This window comes from Zeugodacus cucurbitae, chromosome 5, assembly GCF_028554725.1.
Source record: "Zeugodacus cucurbitae isolate PBARC_wt_2022May chromosome 5, idZeuCucr1.2, whole genome shotgun sequence".
Classification (NCBI taxonomy): Eukaryota; Metazoa; Arthropoda; class Insecta; order Diptera; family Tephritidae; genus Zeugodacus; species Zeugodacus cucurbitae.
The window spans coordinates 58,245,937-58,271,638 of NC_071670.1; the positions used below are offsets into that span (position 1 = coordinate 58,245,937).

The following is a 25,702-nucleotide window of genomic DNA, read 5'->3' on the forward strand; positions in this document are numbered from 1 at the left end:
TATTTATAAGTTATACATATGTAAATATGTATGTAAGTATTTATTATTTATAAGCTAGGTGATATTGAGTGATTGGTGTTGAAATAGCAAACTCAAATGTAACTGTTGGTAAAAAATCAATTTAGTCGATTCAAAGCTGTGTGTACGTACAGACCGCAATGAGTTTAGTTGGTAAAGTTGTTATTGTGACGGGAGCAAGTTCGGGCATTGGAGCTGCAACGGCTGAGGCGTTTGCCAAGCTAGGCTCTAAAGTGGTGCTCGTAGGACGAAATGTAGCGAATTTAAAGGCAACTGAAGTAGCCTGTAGAGCAGCCAACAACAAAGCTGAACTGCTCTCCATCACTGCAGATGTCACAGTGGATGCGGAACGCATTATAAACTCAACTATTGAAAAATTCGGCCAATTGGATGTTTTGGTAAATAACGCCGGTATACCCTCAGCAGGCCACATACTGGATATAGACGTTAAACAATTCGATGATGTTTTAAATACAAATTTACGCTCAGTTTTCCTTCTAACTAAATACGCCGCACCACATCTGATCAAGACTCAGGGTAATATCGTGAATGTCTCCAGTGTCGCAGGTTTGCGTTCGTTTCCTGGTGTTTCGGTCTATTGCACCTCAAAAGCAGCACTTGATCAATTTACCAGATGCATTGCGTTGGATTTGGCACCGAAGAATGTGCGTGTGAATGCCGTAAATCCTGGTGTGATTATTACCGATATTCATCGGCGTTTAGGCATGTCTGCGGAGGACTATGCTAAATACCTGGAACGTTGTAAGGAGACACATGCCCTGGGTCGTGTTGGAGAAGCAAAAGAAGTGGCTGATGCCATTATTTTCTTTGCTAGCGATCAATCAAGCTTTATAACGGGCGCGACTCTGCCCATCGACGGTGGCAAACATGCAATGTGCCCGCGTTGATTGCCAAAATAAATGATATTTATGTATTTATAACAAAAATATAAATAAATATATTCAATACATGAGTTGAGTTTAATTTTCTTCCTAAAAATGTATATTATATTCGGAATACCATTAGCTTTCAGATTTGTTATTGCAACAGTAGAAAAGATTCTTAAATTAATTTTGAGGTATGCTGTCTAATTGATAGTTTCACATCTGTTAAAACTCGCGTCTCGTTTCGTTTATGTGTTCCGACTGTTTTGAATCCTATCGAGATCACTTCGCCTTTGGCCAATGTACAATAAGAAATGGTTGAATTGATAACTGCAGAGGACTGCGTCCTTCATTTTTATACTTTTTAACAGACACTATAATTTTCTTTAGTCCAATAGGCATTTAAGGTACAATTCTATGTATTAGAAGGAAGGAAAGCATCCTTGGGATAAAGTTAAGTCATCATTTCATTGGTAGCTTCTAATACTATCTACTCTATTACTAGGGTTAATCATTCGTAGTGGAGATCAAACTTAAAATATACAAAATTATAAAACAAAACTTTGAATATGTTACTCTATCCACGTAAATCAAAATATTTGATTTTCAAAATAAATATTTGAGAGTAAACTAATAATTCTCTGATCTTTCGATAATCTCCACAGATAGAAGTCTCTTCTTTCTCAAAAATATATACTAAGAAAATAAGCTGAGAATTCATATTGATTGATGAGAGCTGGGAAATTTTTTCAAAAAGATAAATTCACAAAAAGCTTTCCTCTACCTTTGAGAGAGAACTTAAACAACAATACTTCGCTGCTTTGAGTATGTTATATGTTTGCGTTTTATAGAGAGCAGATATATTACACTCTCTATTTTTGTATGGTGTTTGCGAATTATTTGCGCGCAGCAAAAAAAAAATTGAAAATTTGGATACTCTATTTGAAATATATTTTACATCAAAATCGCAGAATTGTACCTATCATGAATATATATCTTCAGAAATCTGTTTCAAGTGCTACTGTCCAAATAGTTTCTTATATGTATTGTTGTACGGGTGCTTGTGCGTACCCGCTTACTACACATTTATCTTATCTACTTTGTATAGCCAAATGATATTGAATTATTAGTGGTGAAATAGCACTACAATGTATTTATATAAATAGCGGGATTTTCACTCACCCATTCAGTTGATTCAACGCCGTGAGTACGTATAGATCACCATGAGTTTAGCCGGTAAAGTAGTTATTGTTACGGGAGCAAGTTCAGGCATTGGAGCCTCAGCAGCTGAGTCCTTTGCCAAGCAGGGATCCAAAGTGGTGATCGTCGGACGTAATGAAGCAAATCTGAAAGCTACTGAAGCGGCTTGTAAAGCAGCCAATAGCAAAGTGGAGCTACTAGTCATCGCCGCTGATGTAACAACAAATGCGGAGAAGATTATCAACTCAACAATTGAACGATTCGGACAATTGGATGTGTTGGTGAATAATGCCGGTGTGGGTGAAATGGGTTCTATCTTGGATATCGACGTCGATCAATTTGATCGTATTATGAATATAAACGTACGTTCGGTATTCCTACTAACCAAATACGCCGCGCCACATTTGATCAAAACCCAGGGTAATATCGTGAATGTCTCCAGTGTCGCTGGTTTGCGTTCATTCCCTGGTGCTTCGGTCTATTGCACCTCAAAAGCAGCACTTGATCAATTCACCAGATGCATTGCCTTGGATTTGGCACCGAAGAATGTGCGTGTGAATGCCGTAAATCCTGGTGTGATCGTGACAGAATTCCATAAACGTCTTGGCATGTCCGCGGAGGACTATGCTAAGTACTTGGAGCATTCGAAGTCTACACATGCATTGGGTCGTGTCGGTGAGCCAAAGGAAGTTGCCGATGCCATTCTTTACTTTGCAAGCGACAGTTCGAGCTTTATAACGGGCGCAACTCTCCCAATCGATGGTGGCAAACATGCCATGTGTCCTCGTTAATTTTACATTCATATGTGATTTAAAAAAAAAAAAAATGTGAAAAAACATAGATATTAAATAAATTAGTAAAAAATATGGTTTAAAATTGATATGTGATTTTCTTTTTGTCCGTGATGAATTAAATTTAACAGCAGAAGACCTCACCTCAGCCAGAACATCCGAACTTCGGACAGTCGCAGGCAGCGTTTTGATTTCCCCTGATGTATAACTACACAATGAGGCCTCCAATATAAGAAGCATATGAAGTAACTTCCACAATTTCGGTTCTACTTGGCCCGAAAACTTCCAGCAACATCAAGAAGTCCGACTAAACTTCGGTCGCAGCACAGCTATCCACATCTTCACCAACACTCTTTAGTAAATGGTATTCTTGGAGTCAAATACCTACCAGTTAGTACGGCATTGCCCCTAAAGGTTACGCGATTATAGCTAAATCAATAATAGTCCACCATTGGTGTCTTTTTCTTGCAATTTATCTTCATCTGATCTTTCCAACGCAGTGGAGGTCTTCATCCTCTTCATCCTCTACTTCCATAAGCGGGTACCACATCGAACACTCTCAAAGCTGCAGTGCTTTCATCCATTCGGACAACATGACCCTGCCAACGTCTTTTTATTCGCTGGACTATGTCAATATCACCGTATAACTCGTATAGCCATTGTCTGCTGCATTCGACGATGCCAATGTTCGAATGATCATAAATATTCCGCAAAACCTTTTTCTAGAAAACTCCTAGTGCTGTCTCATCGTCTATGCTTCGGTACCAGAAATGATAACGGGAATAATGAGCGACTTGTAGAGTTTGATTTTGATTCGGACTTTACTTTTCAATTGCCTACGCAGTCCAAAGTATGAGGCTAAAATTATTGTTGTTTTTAATGCTGGTTCCAAAATAGCTTTGATTCTGCGGATTTTAGAAAAAGTGAAGTATAATTTCGGTAGAACACATATTAAGTTGGGCAGGATAGATGAGACAATCACCCAATCATGAGACCGCTTCATCGTTGTGTACCACCTTGCTTACTCGTAATCCAAAAGAGTTTGAGACGAAGATTTCGCTATCAACCAAAACGTAGATGGCTACTGTTTTCTGGAATTCAGAACGTGAAGTCTACATCGAATACTCAGAGAATGTTCACAAAGCACTACTATTCTGATTCGTCAAATCGATTTATATAAAGCTTAAGTTGAATGTTAGAGAAAAATTTGAGAATCTCATTTCCTTCAACGGGTCCAAGCAACACTGCCTCAAGTGTATCGAGATAACATTTCGACTTTTCTTCAGTAGACTAAAAACTTATTGGACCGCCCACGTAGAGGTATTCATACGTTCACACATAGCTTATTAATTAACTTATTACAAATGCACACTTTAAACTTTGTTCTTTATCTCTGAGAGCTAATTATCTTGAAGTTTTTAGTAGGCTACTTGGGGAAAAAACACTTCTCAGTGCATATATATAGTTAATATCATGATGCTACTGCAGTTCAGTTTATTCAACGACGGAAATACGAATAGTTCGCCATGAGTTTAGCTGGCAAAGTTGTTATTGTAACGGGCGCTAGTTCAGGCATTGGAGCTGCGACTGCAGAGGCTTTTGCTAAACAAGGATCCAAAGTGGTGATCGTAGGACGAAATGCAGAAAATTTAAAATCTACAGAAGCTGCCTGTAAGGCAGCCAACAGTAAAGTCAAACTGCTGTCCGTCATTGCTGATGTGACTGTGGATGCGGAACGCATTATAAGCTCAACAATCGAAGGATTCGGACAATTGGATGTGCTGGTCAATAATGCTGGTATAGGCGCAACTGGTCACATTCTGGATATAGACGTTGAGCAATTCGATGATGTTTTCAATACAAATGTGCGTTCAGTCTTCCTTCTAACTAAATACGCCGCACCGCATCTGATCAAATCCCAGGGTAATATCGTGAATGTCTCCAGTGTCGCAGGATTGCGTTCATTCCCTGGTGCTTCGGTCTATTGTACATCCAAAGCAGCAGTGAACCAATTTACCAGATGCATCGCCTTGGATTTGGCGCCGAATAATGTCCGTGTAAACGCTGTTAATCCCGGCGTAATTATTACCGATATTCAACGCCGTTCAGGCATGTCTGCGGAGGAATTTCCTAAATACCTGGAACGTTGTAAGCAGACACATGCTCTCGGTCGTGTAGGCACAACAAGGGAAGTGACCGATGCTATAATTTTCTTAGCTAGTGATCTATCGAGCTTTATAACGGGTGCGACTATGCCCATCGACGGTGGCAAACATTTATTGTGTCCTCGTTGATTGTTAATTAAAATAAAATTATTATAAAAAAAAAATAAAATATAAAATATTCAATACGTGAAGATGTTACTTTTTCGCCAGTCATTGGATTGATAAATATCCCTTCTGTTCGCCTCACTTGATAAGTACTTCACTGATAAGTACTATGTTTCGTTATTTCGAGATCACTTCATCACCAATTAACAGTAACTAATCTCTCTCAATTTGTTACTTCGTAGTCAAGTCCAGTTAGCATTCGAGGGACAATTCTGAGTTTTCCGAGAGTATCTAAACAACAGTTACAGATTTGTATCAACAGGAAATGCACGATAGGCATAGAATATTTCCAAAATTAGAAAAAATGCTATCATCTTATGTGTCCTGGCTATATTATATTATAATTTGCTTAATATTTGTCAGTAATGTAGGCCTCTCACCTATGAAGTTAACATTTTGCTGGTAATTTCTTTTTATTTGTATATTCTTCACTATTCCTAGATATTCACTGTATATTCTTCACTATTCGAGATCAAACTCTACCTACATATATTTATTACATTTCAAAAAAAAAATGTTGGAAAGTAAACGCTCTTTGACTTTTCATGATTATTCACCAGTGGAAGCAAAGATCATGTATCTTTGGTATCATGTCATCTTTTTAGGAAGTAACACACTTTTCCAAAGCTATACACTGAGAGCGTTAGCTGAGAATTCAGATTGATGAGAAGCAAATCTTTTCAACCAGCTAATTTCACAAGGAAGAAAAAATAATTCGAAAAAGCTTTCGTCTACTTTAGTCAGCATTTCGATATTTTAGAGAGATTGAGATTGAGAGATAATAAACAATAAAATTTCCCTCTTTGAGTATATTATTTCTTTAGATTTTAGAGAGAGTAAGATACATTACCACTCTACTTTTATACGCAACTTGTGAATACTCCGAGCAGAATCTACTAATTTGAAAATTTGCGTAGTCCAACATATGTATGTATATATTTTGCATTGAAAACGCGGAATTGCAAATAATAATCATAAATATTTATTTAAAGAAATCTATTTCAAGTGCAGCTGTCTAAATTGTTCATATGTATGGCATTCGAGTGCAACAGCTTACTATTTATCTTATCAATTATGGCTAAATGATATTGCATTATTGGTTGCGAAATAGCCGCAGAATGCATTTATAGAATTTACCGGTAAATTTTCCACACCAACTTAGTTGTTTCAACGCCCTGAGTTCGAACAGATCACCATGAGTTTAGCTGGTAAAGTAGTTATTGTTTCGGGCGCAAGCTCAGGCATTGGAGCCGCGACTGCGGAGGCTTTTGCCAAACAAGGATCCAAGGTGGTGATCGTGGGACGAAATGTAGAAAATCTGAAGTCTACTGAAGCGGCTTGCAAAGCAGCCAATAGCAAAGTGGAGCTGCTAAATATCGCCGCTGACATAACAACTAACGCCGAGAAGATAATAAATTCAACTATTGAAAGATTCGGAAAATTGAATGTGTTGGTCAACAGCGCCGGTGTGGGTGAAACCGGTTCAATTTTGGATATCGACGTCGATCAATTTGATCGCATTATGAATATAAACGTACGTTCGGTCTTCCTTCTAACAAAATACGCGGCGCCACATCTGATCAAGACACAAGGGAATGTCGTGAATGTCTCCAGTGTCGTTGGTTTGCGTTCATTCCCTAATCTTTCGGTCTATTGCACATCGAAAGCAGCAGTGGATCAATTCACCAGATGTATCGCTTTGGATTTGGCGCCCCAGAATGTGCGTGTGAATGTCGTAAATCCCGGTGTGATTGTGACACAATTCCATAAAAATCTGGGCATGTCGGCGGAGGACTATGCTAAATACTTGGAGCATTCGAAGTCTACACATGCAATGGGTCGCGTCGGCCTGCCAAAGGAAGTTGCCGATGCGATTGTTTTCCTAGCTAGTGACAGTTCGAGTTTTATAACGGGCGCAACTCTGTCCGTCGATGGTGGCAAACATGCCATGTGTCCACGTTAATTTATTTAATGTGATGTACATATTTACATATAAATAAATATATATATAAATTAATAAAAAGTTTGTTTTAAAATAATTGTGCCTTTCTAAATTTCCGTCTGCTATAAAATTTAGAACTATCATATCATTAGAAGAACGTAGACTCCTGTCAGAATACTGCATTTCGTAACATAACAGTTATCCTCTATTGTCATCTCCCTAGCTATACATGTCCCAGTTAAGAAACATAACGATTGCCCCTCCAAGTAGTTTGCGCTTCTTCGAAATTATTCTTGCAGTTTTTGGCTTAAAACCTCCCTGGAACATTAAGACATTAAACACTTAAACGATTAAATTTTCAATGAAGAACAAGAAAACGAGATGCCTCGTGAAACCAGAGTGTCACTCGCTAACTTTGTTCTGGATACTATAGCTGATTTAAGATCTAAATATGCAGATTAGACCCCGACATAAAAATCGATACCCCAAGTGCTCAGAGTCATCTCGTGACACCAATCTCCTATCCAGCCATCAATTACCCTTTCCCTATGGTTCAACCCTGTGAAACAGCTCGTTTCTTGGCCTTTCCGTTAAACGACTTCGATGACATTAATTTGGTTTTCTTCTCCCAAATAGAATCTAGAGTTGCAACAGCCTTCCTTCCTTCCTTCTTGTTGTCTTGAAACTTGTACTAAGTATAACCACTTCCCTTCAACAAAGTTATTTAATTCTTCCCTTAATCAAGTTCAATTTCTTTCAACTTCGATACGGTCTTTTATAATCCCTTTATATAAATTTGGATCAAGGTCATCCAATTTAGAATACAAAGAAATTGCAAAGCTATAGGCAATAGCAATATCTAAAGTTTTGGTAACTATTATCAGAGATCGACTAACTATTTCCACTTCTCTATTCATGTTCCTAACACGGAAGAGTTTATAAAAGTAACATATTTCTTAGATATTTATGAACCTTCCTACTATATCAATGGGTTTTGGTGTTCAATTATACCGATTTTAATAAAGTGTTCGATAAAGTTAATCACTTAAACCTCGTAGAAAAACTTAGTCTTCTTGATTTCCAACAAAGTATTTCTTATCACAATAATAGAACACACTGAGCAATATGTCATGATAAGTACTAATGTAAAACGTTGTGCTGTTCCTATATACGTACTCCTCCTTCCATGTAATAATAAGTTAAGAGTCTGTTGAATCTAATTATACCCTGAACAGATAGGGTATATTAAGTTTGTCACGATGTTTGTAACACCCAGAAGGAAGCGTCGGAGACCCTATAAAGTATATATATAAATGATCAGTATGTTGAGCTGAGTCGATTTAGCCATGTCCGTCTGTCTGTCCGTCTGTATATATACGAACTAGTCATTCAGTTTTTAAGATATCGTTTTGAAATTTTGCAGATGTTATTTTATCTTCAAGAAGCTGCTCATTTGTCGGAACTGCCGATATCGGACCACTATATCATATAGCTGCCATACAAACTGAACGATCGGAATCAATTTACTACATATCTCCTCGATATTTGGTGTGAGTTATTGCTCATAGGAATAATTTAATCTCCGAAAAAATTGTTCAGATCGGTTCACTATAGCATATAGCTGCCATACAAACTGAACGATCGGAATCAAGGCTTGTATTGAAAATTTTCGCATTTGACTTGGTATCTTCACAAAATTTGACATGTATTACTGCTTAAGGTAATAATATAATATTCAGTTACATTCAAGATAATGGAAGTTTCTGTGAAAGCCGGTTGTAATTTGAGTATTAATAGCACTTGAGAGCCAATTCGATAAACTAGCATGCCTAATACCACACAAATAAGATAATACTCCTAACGAGGGCGGGTAACGTAAGATGTTGTTTTAGAAGAAATTAAAAAATTAATTTCGATCGGTGACTACGGTTACGAACTGCTGCCTCATCCACTGTATACTCCAAATTTAGTCCAATACAGCGTCCTTTTGTATTCAAAAATGAAAAAGTCAGTAACCGCGCATTAATTTTAGTCCAATAATAAAAGATATCACGAAGACCCACTTAGTGGACCTTCAGTAGACCTTTTCAGATATATCGAGCTAAAAGCAGACCATATAAAGAAATTAATCACAATTTTTCCCAACATTTTTGCATTACTTTTGTGTGCCAAGAACTTATTGAACCAACATCGTATGTGCAAAGCATACTCTTGACATTGCGCTTTATCTCTGAGAGCCATTTCACCAGAAAATGAAACAATAGAAAACTAATAAGCACAATTAAGTGTATACAAACTGTATATATTGTAGTGACACTGCAGTTCAGTTTATTCAACGCCGTGAGTTTGAATAGATCGCCATGAGTTTAGCCGGTAAAGTTGTAATTGTGACAGGAGCAAGTTCCGGCATTGGAGCCTCAGCAGCTGAAGCCTTTGCCAAACAAGGCGCTAAAGTAGTGCTAGTAGGACGTAATGTAGAAAATCTAAAAGCTACTGAAGCGGTCTGTAAAGCAGCTAACAGCAAAGCGGAGCTACTAATCATCGCCGCTGATGTAACCACAGACGCTGAGAAGATTATAAACTCAACCATTGAAAGATTCGGACAATTGAATGTGTTGGTGAATAACGCCGGTGTGGGTGGAACGGGTTCAATCTTGGACGTAGACGTCGAAGAATTTGATCGCCTTATGAATATAAACGTGCGTTCGGTCTTTCTTCTAACCAAATACGCCGCACCACATCTGATCAAGACACAAGGGAATATCGTGAATGTCTCCAGCCTGGTGGGATTGCGTTCATTCCCCAATCTTTCGGTCTATTGCACCTCAAAAGCAGCACTTGATCAATTCACCAGATGCATTGCCTTGGATTTGGCACCGAAGAATGTGCGTGTGAATGCCGTAAATCCTGGTGTGATTGTGACACAATTCCATAAAAATCTTGGCATGTCGGCGGAGGACTATGCTAAATTTTTGGCGCATCATAGCACTACGCATGCACTGGGTCGCGTTGGCGAGGCGCAGGAAGTTGCCGATGCGATTATTTTCCTAGCTAGTGACAGTTCAAGCTTTATAACGGGCGCAACTCTGCCGATCGATGGTGGCAGACATGCCATGTGTCCACGTTAGTTTTGTATATTTGTATATTAATGTGAATAAAATAATGTTCTTCAAATTAATATGTGTCTCAATATTGATTTGATGCGGAAATTTAATGAGCGACTTTAATGCGACTGCAGTTTATAAAAGTTTCTAAAACGGCCGGTTGTAATTTGAGTGTCTCATACAGACAAAATCATATTCCTAGATGATCGTGCAAACTATTACATACAAAATAAACAAGTACACTTCGTTATACATAAATATGTTGATATGTATGAATATGTACTCTGTGACATTGCTCTCTCACTCTGAGAGACTACCAGCTTTTATTAGAAAACAGCATAATAGTGAGTACAAAATGTAAATATTGTTGTGTATAAGTAGTTTCAATGCGAAAATGTGTGAATAACAAAATTCAAAAAAATCGCAAAGTCACTGTGGACAAACTTACATATGTATGTATATATGAATCTAAATTTACGCATTGATATAATACATTTTTATACTCTCGCAACATTTTGCATAGGGTATACTAGTTTTGTCCCACGGTTGTTTGTAACACCTAAAACTAAACGGGTTAGGAATTACATTGCTACTCCCACATGGTCAATGGCGCAAAATGCAAGTGAAATTCAATATATAGAAGAATAATCAGATACGAAGAGCGTTCTATGGATAATTTTTTTTTAATGTAGGTCAAGTCCCCGTAGAACTATTGTAATAAATTTTTACCAATGCTTGAATATGTTTTCATACCTTTGGACACTCTAAATAGCGAGTTCATAAAAATTTCGGTTACACCCGAACTTAGCATTTCCTTACTTTTGTAGAAAAAAAATTAAGTTTGGAAAAAGCGCTCATGTCTCTGCTCTCTCACCTTTATTTAATCATATACATATATTTATAGCGCACGCAATTTTGATATTTAATTATTAGTAGTGATTAAGAATGATAGAGCTTCTAACATACTTTGTTTAGAACTTGTAACATTGTATAAATGTTAGTATAACTCAGGCAATTCAGTTCATTCAGCGTCGTGATATCGTTTGGAACAACATGAGTTTAGTCGGTAAAGTTGTAATTGTGACTGGAGCAAGTTCAGGCATTGGAGCCTCAGCAGCTGAGGCCTTTGCCAAAGAAGGTTCTAAAGTGGTGCTTGTCGGACGAAATGTAGAAAATCTCAAAGCTGCAGAAGCCGCCTGTAGAGCAGCCAACAGCAAAGCCGAACTACTCTCGATCACTGCTGATGTCGCTGTGGATGCGGAACGCATTATCAATTCAACAATTGAAAGATTCGGACAATTGGATGTGCTGGTCAACAATGCGGGCATTTTTGAAGTTGGTGGTATTTTGGATATTGATGTCGATCAATTTGATCGTATTTTCAATACGAACGTGCGTGCGGTCTTCCTTTTGACGAAATACGCCGCACCACATTTGATCAAGAGTCAAGGTAATATTGTGAATGTCTCCAGTGTTACAGGAATACGTGCATTTCCTGGAATTTCCACATATTGCGCATCGAAGGCAGCACTCGATCAATTCACCAGATGTATCGCTTTGGATTTGGCGCCGCATAATGTGCGTGTAAATTCTGTCAACCCCGGCGTTATTGCAACGGATATTCATAGACGTCGTGGTTTGACACCGGAAGGAATCAAGGAATATTATGAACGTTGTAAGAAGACGCATGCGCTAGGTCGTATCGGAGAACCGAGTGAAGTGGCCGATGCTATAATTTTCTTCGCTAGCGATAAATCAAGCTTTATAACGGCAGCAACTCTGCCCATCGATGGTGGCAAACATGCAATGTGTCCTCGTTAAGTGTTCATAAAAATGCTTTATATAAATATACAATGTATATATGTATATTTCTCACAGCAATTACAAAATATATATTAAAATTAAGTGTCAGTCTATCCATCGGTAGTCAATAGACCCTTAAAAATATACACATACTGTTGTTATTTTATTGAGCTTATTTGGTCTAATATTTTTTGTCGAGTCACGAAAGATAATGTTAGGTGTAGATATCTAAAAATACCAATTCAGTTATATCAGTAACTCATCAACAGATTATGCGGTCAAGTTCAAAATGCACTGGCATTAATCATTGATTGAAAGAGGCACGTATCGATAGCGTAACAGATAAATCGCAGTTGAGAGAGTAAGATTAAATATATTGGTGCAAGCAGCACAGTGTCTAATATAATTGAAATAACAAATACGTTCGATATTCAAATTTAGTTTCACTTTCACTGTGAATACGAATAGATCGCAATGAGTTTAGTCGGCAAAGTTGTTATTGTGACAGGAGCAAGTTCAGGTATTGGAGCCGCAACAGCTGTGGCCTTTGCCAAACAAGGCTCTAAAGTGGTGCTTGTCGGACGAAATGTAGCGAATTTAAAAGCTACTGAAGCTGCATGTAAAGCAGCCAATAGCAATGCAGAACTGCTCGCCATCACTGCCGATGTCACAGTGGATGCGGAGCGTATAATAAACTCAACAATAGAAAAATTCGGGCAATTGGATGTTTTGGTTAATAATGCCGGTATATTTGAGGGTGGCAATATTTTGGAAATTGATGTCGATCAATTTGATCGCGTTTTAAATACAAATTTGCGTTCGGTCTTCCTTCTAACCAAATACGCCGCACCACATTTGGTCAAGTCTCAAGGAAATATCGTGAATGTCTCCAGCGTCGCGGGTACGCGTTCCATATACGAGATTTCTTCATATTGCACCTCGAAGGCAGCACTAGATCAATTCACCAGATGTATCGCTTTGGATTTGGCGCCGCATAATGTGCGTGTAAATTCTGTTAATCCTGGCGTTATTGTAACCGATATTCTTAAAAATGCTGGCTTATCGCAGGACAAAGCTGACGATTTTTTCCTACACGCTAAGGATGCACATCCGCTTGGACGTGTTGGAGAACCAAATGAAGTTGCCGATGCGATTGTATTCTTAGCTAGTAATCAATCGAGCTTTATAACTGGTGCAACTCTGCCCATCGACGGTGGCAAACATGCCGTGTGTCCACGTTAATTTTGTTTAGATTTTTTTTTTTTTTAATTTTTTTGAATAAATATTTTTTAAACCTAACAAATTATATTACTTGTAATTAATATTAATAAAGCAGACTTGTTTATGCAATGGAAATCGATATTATATTATGCCAAAATGTAGGGATCAACTTTTCTTGGTCATGGTTATAGTCCACAAACGAAGGGCCCGAGGCCAGATCATATCATCAACCTAATTTTTCCAAATGAAAAGGCTTTGGTTTCAATTTTTAAAAAATTCAAACGGCAGAGTACAATCTAGTACTTAACAAACGCTAGAGGACTGATTTCATCGCCGATTACATACCGGAGTCCATTCGTCAGTCCGCTAAATGCCGGGTGAAAGTTGTCTAAAACGTGCGTAAACACCAATCGGTCGCCGAGTCAGTCTGTAAAACAATAAACGATCAATATCGATTGAACATTCAGATCAAAGTCGTCTATGTAGTGCCTACATAACAATGTCGCAATTTCACAACATGACGAAATCGATTAGAATTAAAAAAAAAAATTTATATATATTTTCAACTAAGCCCTCTTCAATTTTGTAGATTTCCTAGATCCATAATCTATCTGACATTGTTTGTTGCAACGCTATATTTATAAATACATAAGCGGGCACTTGAAAAACTTATTTTTTTTATTTATGCGCCGACAAGTTTGCCTACCATTTGTGCTTATCTTATCTTATTTCATGGTAGTCTCATTATGCATTAACTACTAGCGGTGAACTTGCATTAATGAGTGCAAAACATATTTTGTTATTATTTTTTTTGTTATCTTTCGAGGAGAGATTTTTTTGGTATTTAGTTTCGAGAACTTTTTTAGGTCTCATTTAATATGACCATAGTCGACAAAATTTTACTTCCTAAAATTTACAAGCCAAGCCCTTAGGAGGATATCGAAATATAACAAATACTGCAGTGAATTTCTGTATTGATGTCTGATCCTTGATAATCTAAAAAAATTTAAAAATTAAACCATAATTTCTCATGTGTTGAAGTTGTACTTAATACCGAAGATATCATTGTACTAGATATCTTAATGATTTTAAGTGGGTAGCCTAATGCTAAAAAATCTTTGAAATCAGTTCACTTCCACTAAGCTCACACATATCTAACATAACATGTTCGGCTTTAGCTTTTAGCTTTTGCCAGCACTGGACTCCGAAATAACTTCTCGTCGAAAGATATTCACACGTCTACTCACTTAGCTGTGATCGTCTAAAGTAAATAATTACTTTAAATATTTGTGTGGTATTATCTTCAACAATAGGTAAATAGCCGAATTTAATGAAGATTAAATAGATACTCACCAACAGTGTTGCCAAGGCGTTGTAAAATATTGAGATAAAAATGTGTCGAAAATTTTGGGGACTTTTTTCATTTTTATTTAATAGTAAAATTAAGATTGTGGTAAAATCAGCTTATTATGCGTTGTTCACCATTCTATTGGCTGCCTTTTGTCAGATAAAATTGGTAAAATAATATCATTTAATTATGAAGATATATCTTTTTGATTTGGCAGAAAATTGCCAAATTCAAGAATCAGCACAAAAAAAATACCCAAAAAAAATTTACAAAAAATAAAATACTTAATCCAAATTAATATAAAACGACAACACTACACAAAACACAAACAAGACGTTATTAAGTTTTGTGGCTGGTATTTTCGGTATCCAAATTTAGTTTCACTTTCAACGTGCAGAAGAAAAGTTCGTCATGAGTTTAGTCGGCAAAGTAGTAATCGTGACTGGAGCAAGTTCAGGCATTGGAGCCTCAGCAGCTGAAGCCTTTGCCAAACAAGGCTCTAAAGTGGTGCTTGTCGGACGAAATGTAGAAAATCTCAAAGCTGCAGAAGCCGCCTGTAGAGCAGCCAACAGTAAAGCCGAACTACTCTCCATCACTGCTGATGTCACAGTGGATGCGGAACGCATTATAAGCTCAACAATTGAAAGATTCGGACAGCTGGATGTGCTGGTGAATAATGCGGGTATTTTTGAAGTCGGCAATATTTTAGATATTGATGTCGGTCAATTTGATCGTATTATGAATACAAATTTGCGTTCGGTCTTCCTTTTGACGAAATACGCCGCACCACACTTGATTAAAACTCAGGGTAATATCGTGAATGTCTCTAGCGTCGCAGGTCTGCGTTCAATACGCGATGTTTCCACCTATTGCGCCTCAAAGGCAGCGCTTGATCAATTCACAAGATGCTTCGCTTTGGACTTGGCGCCGAAAAAAGTGCGTGTAAATTCTGTTAATCCTGGTGTTATAGTGACCGACATACATAGACGTCTTGGTTTATCACCGAAAGAACTCGACGACTTTTTCGAAAGTGCGAAGGATACGCACCCACTTGGGCGTGTTGGAGAACCGAAAGAAGTGACCGATGCTATTATTTTCTTTGCTAGTGACAGTTCTAGCTTTATAACGGGAGCAACTCTACCCATCGATGGTGGCAAACATGCAATGTGTCCTCTTTAACTCATACAGTTTATAAATAAATAATATTATTATTGTCAAAATTATACTTGGTCTTTTAAGATTGGGTCTTTAAGTTTCGGACCCAGTATTGGGTACAAATGCAAGTCGTAAGGTTCAGGCCTTGTTAGAATCTTGTAATCAAATCCACTTGAAAATCACAACAGTTCTACCAGTCTATTAACATATTACTATCAACTACCTATCCATAATCTTGAGCTTATCTAATATTAAATAGATCTTATTGCATTGTTAGACTTTCAATAAAATGTTTAAACAAAAAACAAATAATTAAAAAAATAAATATTTGCATAAACGAAGTTATTAGACGAGAAATAACAAAGTACAAACTATAAATATTAGCGTTACCCAAGCAGTACAGTGCATTTAACGTCGTGATATCGTTTAGAACATCATGAATTTAGACGGCAAAGTTGTACTTGTGACTGGAGCGAGTTCAGGCATTGGAGCCTCAGCAGCTGAAGCCTTTGCCAAATATGGTTCCAAAGTGGTGCTCGTCGGACGAAATGTAGCTAATTTGAAAGCTACAGAGGCTGCCTGTAAAGCAGCCAACGGTAAAGCCGAACTACTCCCCATCACAGCTGATGTCACAGTGGATGCGGAACGCATTATTAATTCAACAATTGAAAGATTCGGACAGCTGGATGTGCTGGTCAATAATGCGGGAATTTTGGAGACTGGAAATTTATTGGATATAAATGTCGAACAATTTGATCGAGTTTTAAATACAAACTTGCGTTCGGTCTTCCTTATAACTAAATACGCCGCACCACATTTAATCAAAACCCAGGGTAATATCGTGAATGTCTCCAGTTTAGCAGGACTACGTTCATTCCCTGGTGGTTCTGTCTATTGTATGTCCAAAGGTGCACTTGATCAATTCACCAGATGTATAGCTTTGGAGTGGGCTTCGAAAGGTGTGCGTGTAAATTCTGTTAATCCAGGATCCATTATTACCAATATTCATCGGAATTTTACGCCTGAAGAACGTATCGCACATTACAAACATTCTAAGACAACATATCCAATGGAACGTGTCGGTGAGCCGAAGGAAGTTGTCGATGCTATAATTTTCTTCGCTAGCGATCAATCGAGTTTTATAACGGGAGCGACTCTACCCATTGACGGTGGCAAACATGCTTTGTGTCCGCGTTAAGTGCTGTTTGAATTATCGTTCTAAATAAATCTAAAATCAATTAATAAATAATAACTGTTAATATTTTACTAGTATATAGGGAAATCGACATTGTAATATAATAGTCTAATCTAATATGTGCCTAAATGTAGGCAACATTTGGTTTTAAAACCGATTCTCTTCCTCTGACTATTGAATTTTGATGAAAATACTTTTGTCAAAGTAACATTTGGTCAGTTGGGGTTGCGTTCCTTGTGTAAACATGTTTTCCTAAATTATTTTTTTTTTATTCTGAGTGCGTTATTATTTCAATCTAGTAGTTAAGATCTAACAGTGTTGTGTTATGCTATTGATTTATTCATGAAGTTAAGTTATCCGTTCAAATTATCATAACAATTTCACAACCAGGCGTAATCGTTGAAAATTTAATAATAATAAGCATAAACCTACATATATACATACATAAATACTTAGGTTTCCAAACCTTCTTCAATTTCTAGATCCGTCCCTAATCATACATAAGTGGGCACTTCAAATATTTTAATTTTCGCATGACTTGATTGGCTTCTACAACACTTTGTCTTATCTTATCTTATGCTTCCAAACCATTTGATGTTTTTGTAAGTAAAGTTTTAGGGAAAGAATGAGCTTTTCCCAACCTAATCTATAATGCTTATTTTTCAAATGGAAAGGGTTCTGATAATAATTTTTAGTTTCGTGACGAAGCTTCATGACTCATGAGGAAGCATCAGAGGTGAATTTAAATAACTACTGACGACAATCCTCAACCCTACGTACTTTTCGTGGTTGGCAGGAGTATCTAAGATATGAGTTATGATTGCGTCTAAAGACAGAAATGAGAAATAAGGACAGTGAAAAGGGTGTGAACTTCAAAAGGATCGTAAATATCCGAAATAAAATTATGATTAACATGGACTATACGACATATTCATTCAGTTACTTTAAAATTTGTCTGTTTTAGCATTATTTTTGGAAAACTATCGATTTTTGGTTTTAAAAAACTATAGATTGTTTTTTGGATCTAACATATTCCCGCTATTGTTGCCATATATCAAAATTGATATAGCATCCCAAGTAAATGTAATTATGTTGTATCTACTTCGGGGACTAGACAATACAAAAACCTGTTCTTGGTTTAATTCATATTTGATTGATGGATGAATTGAAAAAAAAATTAATTAATGCATAAATTAAGAATTTCCAAGCCATGCTAAGTTGTGCTCAAAGCTTTGTATTATATAGTAGCCCGATTGCGTGTTAATCAAGAAGCAGAGCTCTTCACTCAGTTTGCGTGTTTGAAGTAAAAAATATATCTCAAATCTCATAAAGCCGTTGGAAAAGAGCTTGTTATGTAATTATACTATATATATATTTTCATCTCCTTTAAGTAAACCGCATCTAAATATGTAATGAGATTAATATCAGGTAGATGTTACCTTAAAATATATGGCGTTTATGTATTTAGAAACTTGTGGCTTAGTGCAAGCCGCACACATCTGCTTAAGGTCTATATCAACAGACCTTATTATAAATAAATAAATAACACTTCTAACATGCAATTAAATACCTTTCATTCATTTATATACTATATATACACGAATATCAAATTATATATTGTATTATTATAAATGTTTTTATTGTCAAACAATGGAGCAAGCCACTATCCCCCACTCTCCAAACATGTCAATTATCATACTATATGTAGTAGTACACGGTGGCACTTATACTCAAGTATACACCTATGTTTGATTAGCAATGATGGAATACACATATAATAAATAAGGGGTATGACTGCTGAGTTTACTGCTTCGATTATTTATCGATTAAACTTAAAACGATATCACAAGCTGATTATTGATTAATATTTTTATTACTACTGGTAAATCGCGACTGATTGGCAATATATATAATTGAGATATTTAAAAGAGTTCTTATAAGTTTAGATAAAATGTTTTGAAAAAAAAAATTTCTGAATGAAATATTTATTATTCATGTTTAACGATTATACAATTTATCGAAACAATTTTTGTTAAATGAACGATCCTTCACTGAGCCTTATTTCAGTGACCATTCTGTTGAGATGTGAAAAGTGTATGGAGTGTATGTGGTTCATAAGGATCGGTTCCAAAGATGCGGTTCGATCGAAAAGTGGAAATATTTCGGTACTCACTTTTCACATAGATACCAAATTAATATCTTAGGTGTCAACTAACCTTCAGTTTGAAGTCGCCAGGAAATTATTTGAGAATCTTGCGTCCAGATTTAGTCAGTAACCATATTTTTGTAACGTAAAACGAAGTTGTTCGATACAATACTTCGCTGAGCCTTATTTCAGTGAACTGAGAAGTGTAAGAGTTCCATAAGGACCATATCCGAAGAATTCGTTTCAAAAAGAAAGTTGTAATATTTCGGTACCCACATTTCACAGAGATGTCGCGTACCTAATTAATATCTTAGGCATCAACTAAACCGATGGTTTTAGGTGATATTGCCAAGTTGACAGCTCTTGGCCGGATAAAAATCCGGATCCGCTCCGGTTACGTAGACCTGATTGGCATGGTTCATCGGATATCGGACAATGTTCTTCGTTTTAGGTGATTAGTTGGTCGGTACGGAATTTAGAAAATCACTTCCGAAACTTCACTACTTCAATCAATCAAATCAAAATTATTTATAGTTTACATAACGACATTGCAGATGCCGCACCCTGTTCGTTGGAGTACATACATATGTACATGTGTCTTCGGAAGACACGTACGTAGTCGATAATATAATTAGCTTCATTCACAAAGCGCAATAATTACTGTGTAATTTCTACAAAATCGTACATGCGTACACAAGTATATATACTGTGTATATATACAAGTATACAATAACTGTGTATATATGTATTTCAGAAACTTGAATGAGTGTTTTTCTAAATCTCTCAATATAAAGATAACGTTTTGTTCGATTCAAACCACACGTGAAATGTTATACAAACGTTATATGCCGGTTGTTATATACTCACGACATTTGAAAGAATTCAGTTCGGGTGAAATATTTCCGGGTGCCGGTGAAAATTTATTATACAAAACTTGGACTACAAATTCTATACTTGATTTTTGACCAGAAACTAGAAAATATATGTGATATACTATAAGGGCCTATGGGAGGGTCTGTACCAATTTTCAGCTTTGTTGACTTAATTTCAGGGATTTCTGAGATAAGAAATCCCGCCCCTTTTTGAAACATTTGTAAAACACAGCGACTACTCCCCACTGCGAAGCTACGCTTACGTGAACAGACGAACATGTATTTGAATAATTTTTTCTATATATAACTTATATCTATAATATATCAGTTTCAGCCGTTTTAAACATCCGTTAAGGCTGCTTTAGAAGCCGAAAAAAGGCGTTATTTTAGCAATTTTTTTTGAAAGGGAAGGAAATGATTGCTGTAAACGGAATTTTAAGACGATAGTGTACTATATTTAAGGCTTAAAAAACAATATTTATTATTAAAAAATATTGAAATTTTTTCAAAGTTGTAAGTATTTTTCTAGAGCGCCTGGAGTCTGTACTTGTAAATCGGTGCCGGTGATGGAGGTCGTGCGATGCATCTGAAACAGTCGAACCAATTTTTTTTGAATTTTTATAAGTTTCTTTTCTTTATGAACCAATGAAATACCGAAGAAGTTATAAAATTCCAAATTGTTTCGAAGTTTGAAAAAAAAATTAACTTTTTTAAGAAAAAAAAATTGACTTTAAGTTGCAAAACAAGTAGTTTAAATAAAACTTTTGTCCAACTTCTTTAGTTCAAATAGAAAATAATTTAATACTGAAGCTAGATCACTTTGGTTTTTTTCGATCGGACATATATTATTTTTGCTATCGCCGGTACCGTTTTCTAACACTTGTGAAAATGGAAACTCGAGAAAACGCGCTTTAAAGTCTGCCTTAGCAGTCGCACCTGCTCGACGCTCGGCCACTAAAACTGCTCTAGCTTCGAAAATATATCGACTTGGCCTCTGGAATTTTAAAGACATATTCTTGGATAGTTTTGGAAGAGATTTAAAACAAAACAAAAAAATCGATTTTTTGAAGGCTGTAAAGCAGACTACTGCCTTAAGTTCAAAACTTTTCGAAACAGTGCAACATGTTACTGGAGCATACATTGGAAGAAATTGAAAGGCAAAAAGAACACGCGTGTCGCTTATTAAGATTGTTTGATTTGAATAAATTGTTGCTTTAGGACGATAAAAAGTCACTAGTATAGAGATTACTTAGTGAAGTGGGTGGAAACCCAGCAGGAAAACAAAGTTTATTATTAACTTCCGAATATATTTGTGTTACTGAACCGATAAACAGAGAGTTCTTCAACTTTTAATTCGCCCCCGTATGCCTAATGGGCCTTCTAATATATTTTTTCAAGACGAAAATTTGCTCGAAAGTGTATTATTACTTGCTGAGAGGGAACAGTTAATCACTTGGAAGCTTAACCCTCAAAATTGGGTTAGCGTGTCTAGAGAAATCTTCGCTTACGACGAGCGAAATCCAAAAAGTCATTCCCCACCAGGCCTTCCCTAACCTAACCCAAACTAACAAATTTGATATTCAGTTGACCTTGAGATTATTGGCGCTGATAATCGAATTTCTTGCGGGGTTTTATCTAAACACTTCATTCATTTTATTACATCACATAATACAAACTAACTACAAATCATTACTATCTAATATTTATAAGGAAATCGTTCCATTTCCATCGCATACCTAGAAATTGATAAGCCACTCTCGTACTCCTATGCACGCGCTACAGCCCACCCGAATGTGTTTGACATTCACGGGCGCAATGAATGCCATTATCTGTCTATCTTATCACAACTTGAGTATAGGAAAAACACTAAAAAACGAGAGAATAAAAATCGCACGCCTTCACCACCAACGCACTTAAATAGTTCAAGCACTGACCCACTTTACACAGTCGTTGCAATGAGTTTCGCCGGTAAAGTTGTGATTGTAACAGGCGCGAGTTCGGGCCTTGGTGCCGCCACCGCCGAGGGATTCGCCAAACGTGGCGCTAAAGTGGCGCTCGTCGGACGCAATGTCGCCAATTTGAAATCCACCGAAGCAGCTTGCAAAGCAGCCAATCCCAATGCGGAACTACTACTCATAGCCGCCGATGTCACCGTGGATGCCGAACGCATCATCAACTCGACAGTGGAGAAATTCGGTCAATTGGATGTTTTGGTGAATAATGCGGGCATTTTGGCTTACGGCAGCATTTTGGACATAGGCGTCGAGCAATTTGACTCGTTATTCAATACGAATGTGCGTTCCATCTTCCTACTCACCAAATTGGCAGCGCCGCATCTCATCAAGACGCAAGGTAACATTGTGAATGTCTCGAGTGTCGCTGGTTTGCGCACCTTCCCCAACACCTCAAGCTACTGCACCTCCAAGGCCGCAGTGGATCAGTTCACCAGATGCATCGCCTTGGATTTGGCGTCGAAGAATGTGCGTGTGAATGCCGTGAATCCCGGTGTAGTGGTGACGGATATTCATGCACGCAGTGGAATGACTGAGGCGGACTATGTGGACTACATGCGACGTGCCAAGGAGTCGCACGCGCTCGGACGCGTCGGCAAGCCCGAAGAAGTGGCCGACACCATTGCCTTTTTGGCCAGTTCGGAGGCGTCTTTCATCACCGGTGCCACTGTGCCCATTGATGGCGGCAAGCAGGCGATGTGTCCACGTTGAGTGCCTTTAAATACTTACTTGAAATACTCTTAGTAAAAAATGTTATAAATTATTTTACAATAAATATTTAGTGAATTGTTTGATCTGTTGAATATATATTTTGAAAATATTGAATACCGTTATATCTCTTTTTTTAACAAAATTGAAAAGTTCTTAGGGGAAAATGTTGAGCCACTTTCATTTCCCAACCTACTCTCGTATCGGAATCAGTGTTGGTTGCCAAGGAGCTTCGGTTGGTGTCGTTGACTCTCGGAAAATTGAATCTGCGTATGCTCTCTGTGGAATGTTTTGAACACACGAGCTTTCGATATGGTTCTTAGCAGAGTCTCCTCCATTTTGAACTGCTCTCAGATGCGTAACGGTTTCATAACGTGGAAATTTTGGAGATAATGGAAGCTAAACAGAAATGAAATATAAAAAAAGAATTCATTATCAATACAATAACACTCGTACACTTACCCTCTCAGGCACCGGATATGGCACGGGTCTAGCAATGGGCACCGGCAATACGGGCGGATAGAATTTCCGTGCAATGAATGCATGAATAATCGAGGCAATACTCAATGCGGCAGCCGTCTTGGCCGGCACAATAATCGGCGCTGGTGGTGGACCCACCGGTGCGGCAGGCGCTACAACAGGTGGATGGAAGGGTGGTGGCAGCGGTGGTGGTGGTGGAGGTGCAAAAATCGGATTTTGATAAGGATACGGTGGATACAACGGTGGGAAGGGGTAACCATGCGGCGCGGCATACGGTGGCGGTGCGTAAGGACTGTACGGCAAGGCGAAGGGTGGTTGCGCAAACGGTGAACCCAAACCGAATGGTGCAAATGGTACAGGTCCATAGGGCGCCGGTAGATATGGTCCGTTAGAGTCTAAACCATAAATGCTGCGCTTATAACGGTTAGCTGAACACAACGCATTATGGCAGAGCAGCAACTAAAAATTGTATAGTATTAGGGTGTGTATAAAATATTTAAACTTTTGTAGTCACCACACAAATTGCGAATTGGAGAATCAAAAACATTTTACTACTTCGTTTCACTTTCAACGTCTTGCGATTTACAATTAAACTGTGAAACTAAATTGAAATCTTGGCTTCTATCGCCTTTATACACTTTCTTCCATTAAAATTGGATCTGCAGTCTGCATAGAAAAAACTGCGAGGTGTAAGTCAAGAAAGTAAGTGACTTTTGCAACGCAGAATGATTTGACAGTCTATCCAGACAATATACTATGTATAAATATGTATATGTAAGCTTGGTTTTTAATTAATTTGCTAATTAATTATTGTGAACATGTGGCAAGTTACAGTGAGTTGCATTTATTTATTGTTTTTGTTGCAATATTAATTGATATTATATTAACGATTTTACTTTAATTGTTTATATTGTACGCCCGTCTTTTTCTAATAATTTCACTTGCAAAGTCACGTTTGCACAATTTCAAGTTCGATTTTTGTAAATATTTTTAATATAGAAAGCTCTAATATGGTTAACTGAACTATGGGATTGACTTTAACTTAAAATTTCATATCTTACAGAGATTTTTCTTTTCGTAATTTAATCCTATATATGTTGGTAATATGTAAAAGTTTTTTTTTTTTCAATAAATTACCGACTCTCTCAGAGTATTCTGAATGAATATTTAATAGAATAAAAGAGGCAAATCTCAGATCAGATTTTGAAACCATATTGTATTAAAGCAACTCCGAGACAAATCCTTAAATCTTTTTTTAACTGGCTATGTGTTCAATTTCAAGTAGTATTTAAAAAGCCTAAACTCTCATTTATCAATTGGACTTACATCATCTATGGTGCTTTCTCCTACCTAAAATGAACTGATTCTTACAAGCCATTTGAAGGGAATGACCGTCCTGGGCGGCTGGAAAAGTTTGAAGATGAGAAACTGGGATTATTGTTCGATGAACATGATTGACTGCTGAAAAACTCCCGAAATTTAATTTCATCACGACAACGCTCGGGCTGCGGCCGGTTGAGGGGCTACGCCAGCCTGAAATTTAAAAAAAAAATTATATTTTTGCTTAATTTAAAAAATTTCTATATTCTAACGAATATTTTGAGATCCGAAAACAATGTCTCAAAAATTACGAAAGTAATGATCATTAGAAGTCAGCGCGATGGGGAGCGCTTTTCGTTTTCTTTTGGCGTTTTTCTCAAAACCACATTGTTCGAGACGGTGTACATGATAACTAAAAAACTATTCAAAAGATTGACTTGAAAAAAAACGGCGACGTGACTCTGTTCAAAATTTATCACTTTATAAGAAAAATATTTATGTTTTTACTTGTTTCAGATAAAAATTGAAATGTCAATCATATTACCGTCAAGGAGTGCTCCAGAAAAATCTATCCACGCCACGCTTATATCTCTGTCATTTTTAACTAAAATATTTTTTTTTTTTTTATTTATAAAGCTTAAGATGTGTATAAATGAGTAATAAATGTAAAGAAGTCCTATCTCAAATAGTTTAAAAAAAAAAGCTTTAACTCGGTCATGGTTTCGATCGAGGTCACCTTTGGGCGGTGTATGTTTACATTTTATTAGGGGCAATGGTCCGTGCCTACATATTGGCCGAGATCAATGACTACTAACAGGGATTTTTTTCCATTTTGGTTGAGGTCATTGTCCTTTGGGATTTGTTTACATTTGTGCGAGACCATGGGCCTTTGGCTAAGTTTATTAACATTTTGTTTGGTGTTTACATTTCGGTCGTGGTAAATGACCTTTGGCCAAAGTTCGTTTACCTTTTGGTTGAAGTCTATGAACTTTGGGTTAATTTACATTTTGGTAGGGGTCATGTACCTTTAATAGGGTTTGTTTATATTTTAGTCGATGTATATGACTTTTGGCAGTGGTTTGTTTACATGTTGGATGAGGTTAATGACCTTTTGTTTTATTTTTTTTTCGTGCGGTTTATTTATATTTTTAAGAGCTGCGTAAGGCCGATTTG

General features: G+C 37.1%; 11 protein-coding genes across 11 annotated transcripts; 10 read left to right on the forward strand and 1 right to left on the reverse strand.

Moving 5' to 3' along the window:
• Positions 1 to 6: 6 nt before the first annotated feature.
• On the forward strand, positions 7 to 988 carry LOC105210004 (3-oxoacyl-[acyl-carrier-protein] reductase FabG-like). Its single transcript, XM_011180715.3, has one exon. The coding sequence runs from the start codon at positions 159 to 161 to the stop codon at positions 924 to 926; it is 768 nt and encodes a 255-aa protein (XP_011179017.1). The 5' UTR covers positions 7 to 158; the 3' UTR covers positions 927 to 988.
• Positions 989 to 2,079: 1,091 nt separating this feature from the next.
• On the forward strand, positions 2,080 to 2,982 carry LOC105210005 (uncharacterized oxidoreductase TM_0325). The gene has a single exon (XM_011180716.3). The coding sequence runs from the start codon at positions 2,126 to 2,128 to the stop codon at positions 2,891 to 2,893; it is 768 nt and encodes a 255-aa protein (XP_011179018.1). The 5' UTR covers positions 2,080 to 2,125; the 3' UTR covers positions 2,894 to 2,982.
• Positions 2,983 to 4,369: 1,387 nt separating this feature from the next.
• LOC105210006 (uncharacterized oxidoreductase TM_0325) lies at positions 4,370 to 5,249 on the forward strand. Its single transcript, XM_011180717.3, has one exon. The coding sequence runs from the start codon at positions 4,420 to 4,422 to the stop codon at positions 5,185 to 5,187; it is 768 nt and encodes a 255-aa protein (XP_011179019.1). The 5' UTR covers positions 4,370 to 4,419; the 3' UTR covers positions 5,188 to 5,249.
• A 1,031-nt stretch (positions 5,250 to 6,280) lies between these two features.
• On the forward strand, positions 6,281 to 7,210 carry LOC105210047 (3-oxoacyl-[acyl-carrier-protein] reductase FabG). Its single transcript, XM_029038896.2, has one exon. It carries the CDS (start codon positions 6,419 to 6,421, stop codon positions 7,184 to 7,186), a length of 768 nt encoding a protein of 255 aa, XP_028894729.1. The 5' UTR covers positions 6,281 to 6,418; the 3' UTR covers positions 7,187 to 7,210.
• Positions 7,211 to 9,456: 2,246 nt separating this feature from the next.
• Positions 9,457 to 10,343, forward strand: LOC105210046 (uncharacterized oxidoreductase TM_0325). Its single transcript, XM_029038898.2, has one exon. It carries the CDS (start codon positions 9,526 to 9,528, stop codon positions 10,291 to 10,293), a length of 768 nt encoding a protein of 255 aa, XP_028894731.2. The 5' UTR covers positions 9,457 to 9,525; the 3' UTR covers positions 10,294 to 10,343.
• An 855-nt stretch (positions 10,344 to 11,198) lies between these two features.
• On the forward strand, positions 11,199 to 12,218 carry LOC105220570 (uncharacterized oxidoreductase TM_0325-like). Its single transcript, XM_011197016.3, has one exon. It carries the CDS (start codon positions 11,323 to 11,325, stop codon positions 12,088 to 12,090), a length of 768 nt encoding a protein of 255 aa, XP_011195318.2. The 5' UTR covers positions 11,199 to 11,322; the 3' UTR covers positions 12,091 to 12,218.
• Positions 12,219 to 12,474: 256 nt separating this feature from the next.
• On the forward strand, positions 12,475 to 13,378 carry LOC128919770 (uncharacterized oxidoreductase TM_0325-like). Its single transcript, XM_054231367.1, has one exon. The coding sequence runs from the start codon at positions 12,547 to 12,549 to the stop codon at positions 13,312 to 13,314; it is 768 nt and encodes a 255-aa protein (XP_054087342.1). The 5' UTR covers positions 12,475 to 12,546; the 3' UTR covers positions 13,315 to 13,378.
• A 1,608-nt stretch (positions 13,379 to 14,986) lies between these two features.
• On the forward strand, positions 14,987 to 15,864 carry LOC128919725 (uncharacterized oxidoreductase TM_0325-like). The gene has a single exon (XM_011180718.3). It carries the CDS (start codon positions 15,053 to 15,055, stop codon positions 15,818 to 15,820), a length of 768 nt encoding a protein of 255 aa, XP_011179020.1. The 5' UTR covers positions 14,987 to 15,052; the 3' UTR covers positions 15,821 to 15,864.
• A 320-nt stretch (positions 15,865 to 16,184) lies between these two features.
• Positions 16,185 to 17,048, forward strand: LOC105210008 (uncharacterized oxidoreductase TM_0325). The gene has a single exon (XM_029038899.2). The coding sequence runs from the start codon at positions 16,233 to 16,235 to the stop codon at positions 16,992 to 16,994; it is 762 nt and encodes a 253-aa protein (XP_028894732.2). The 5' UTR covers positions 16,185 to 16,232; the 3' UTR covers positions 16,995 to 17,048.
• Positions 17,049 to 21,929: 4,881 nt separating this feature from the next.
• Positions 21,930 to 22,846, forward strand: LOC128919724 (uncharacterized oxidoreductase TM_0325-like). Its single transcript, XM_011180719.3, has one exon. It carries the CDS (start codon positions 21,965 to 21,967, stop codon positions 22,730 to 22,732), a length of 768 nt encoding a protein of 255 aa, XP_011179021.1. The 5' UTR covers positions 21,930 to 21,964; the 3' UTR covers positions 22,733 to 22,846.
• A 68-nt stretch (positions 22,847 to 22,914) lies between these two features.
• On the reverse strand, positions 22,915 to 25,143 carry LOC128922018 (nematocyst expressed protein 4-like). Its single transcript, XM_054231277.1, has 4 exons — positions 24,802 to 25,143; positions 23,724 to 24,742; positions 23,192 to 23,668; positions 22,915 to 23,128 (listed from the first exon to the last, which is right to left on the reverse strand). Exons 2-4 carry the CDS (start codon positions 23,754 to 23,756, stop codon positions 22,922 to 22,924), a joined length of 717 nt encoding a protein of 238 aa, XP_054087252.1. The 5' UTR covers positions 23,757 to 24,742; positions 24,802 to 25,143; the 3' UTR covers positions 22,915 to 22,921.
• Positions 25,144 to 25,702: the final 559 nt, after the last annotated feature.

Coding starts and splice junctions, on each gene's coding strand:
- LOC105220570 (XM_011197016.3), top strand. CDS start 11,323: ATGAGTTTAGTCGGTAAAGTTGTAATTGTGACTGGAGCAAGTTCAGGC.
- LOC105210005 (XM_011180716.3), top strand. CDS start 2,126: ATGAGTTTAGCCGGTAAAGTAGTTATTGTTACGGGAGCAAGTTCAGGC.
- LOC105210004 (XM_011180715.3), top strand. CDS start 159: ATGAGTTTAGTTGGTAAAGTTGTTATTGTGACGGGAGCAAGTTCGGGC.
- LOC128919725 (XM_011180718.3), top strand. CDS start 15,053: ATGAGTTTAGTCGGCAAAGTAGTAATCGTGACTGGAGCAAGTTCAGGC.
- LOC105210047 (XM_029038896.2), top strand. CDS start 6,419: ATGAGTTTAGCTGGTAAAGTAGTTATTGTTTCGGGCGCAAGCTCAGGC.
- LOC105210008 (XM_029038899.2), top strand. CDS start 16,233: ATGAATTTAGACGGCAAAGTTGTACTTGTGACTGGAGCGAGTTCAGGC.
- LOC128919724 (XM_011180719.3), top strand. CDS start 21,965: ATGAGTTTCGCCGGTAAAGTTGTGATTGTAACAGGCGCGAGTTCGGGC.
- LOC128919770 (XM_054231367.1), top strand. CDS start 12,547: ATGAGTTTAGTCGGCAAAGTTGTTATTGTGACAGGAGCAAGTTCAGGT.
- LOC105210046 (XM_029038898.2), top strand. CDS start 9,526: ATGAGTTTAGCCGGTAAAGTTGTAATTGTGACAGGAGCAAGTTCCGGC.
- LOC128922018 (XM_054231277.1), bottom strand. CDS start 23,756: ATGTTTTTGATTCTCCAATTCGCAATTTGTGTG. Junction 23,669..23,723: donor TCCAATTCGCAATTTGTGTG/GTGACTACAAAA, acceptor TACAATTTTTAG/TTGCTGCTCTGCCATAATGC. Junction 23,129..23,191: donor CATATCCGGTGCCTGAGAGG/GTAAGTGTACGA, acceptor ATTTCTGTTTAG/CTTCCATTATCTCCAAAATT.
- LOC105210006 (XM_011180717.3), top strand. CDS start 4,420: ATGAGTTTAGCTGGCAAAGTTGTTATTGTAACGGGCGCTAGTTCAGGC.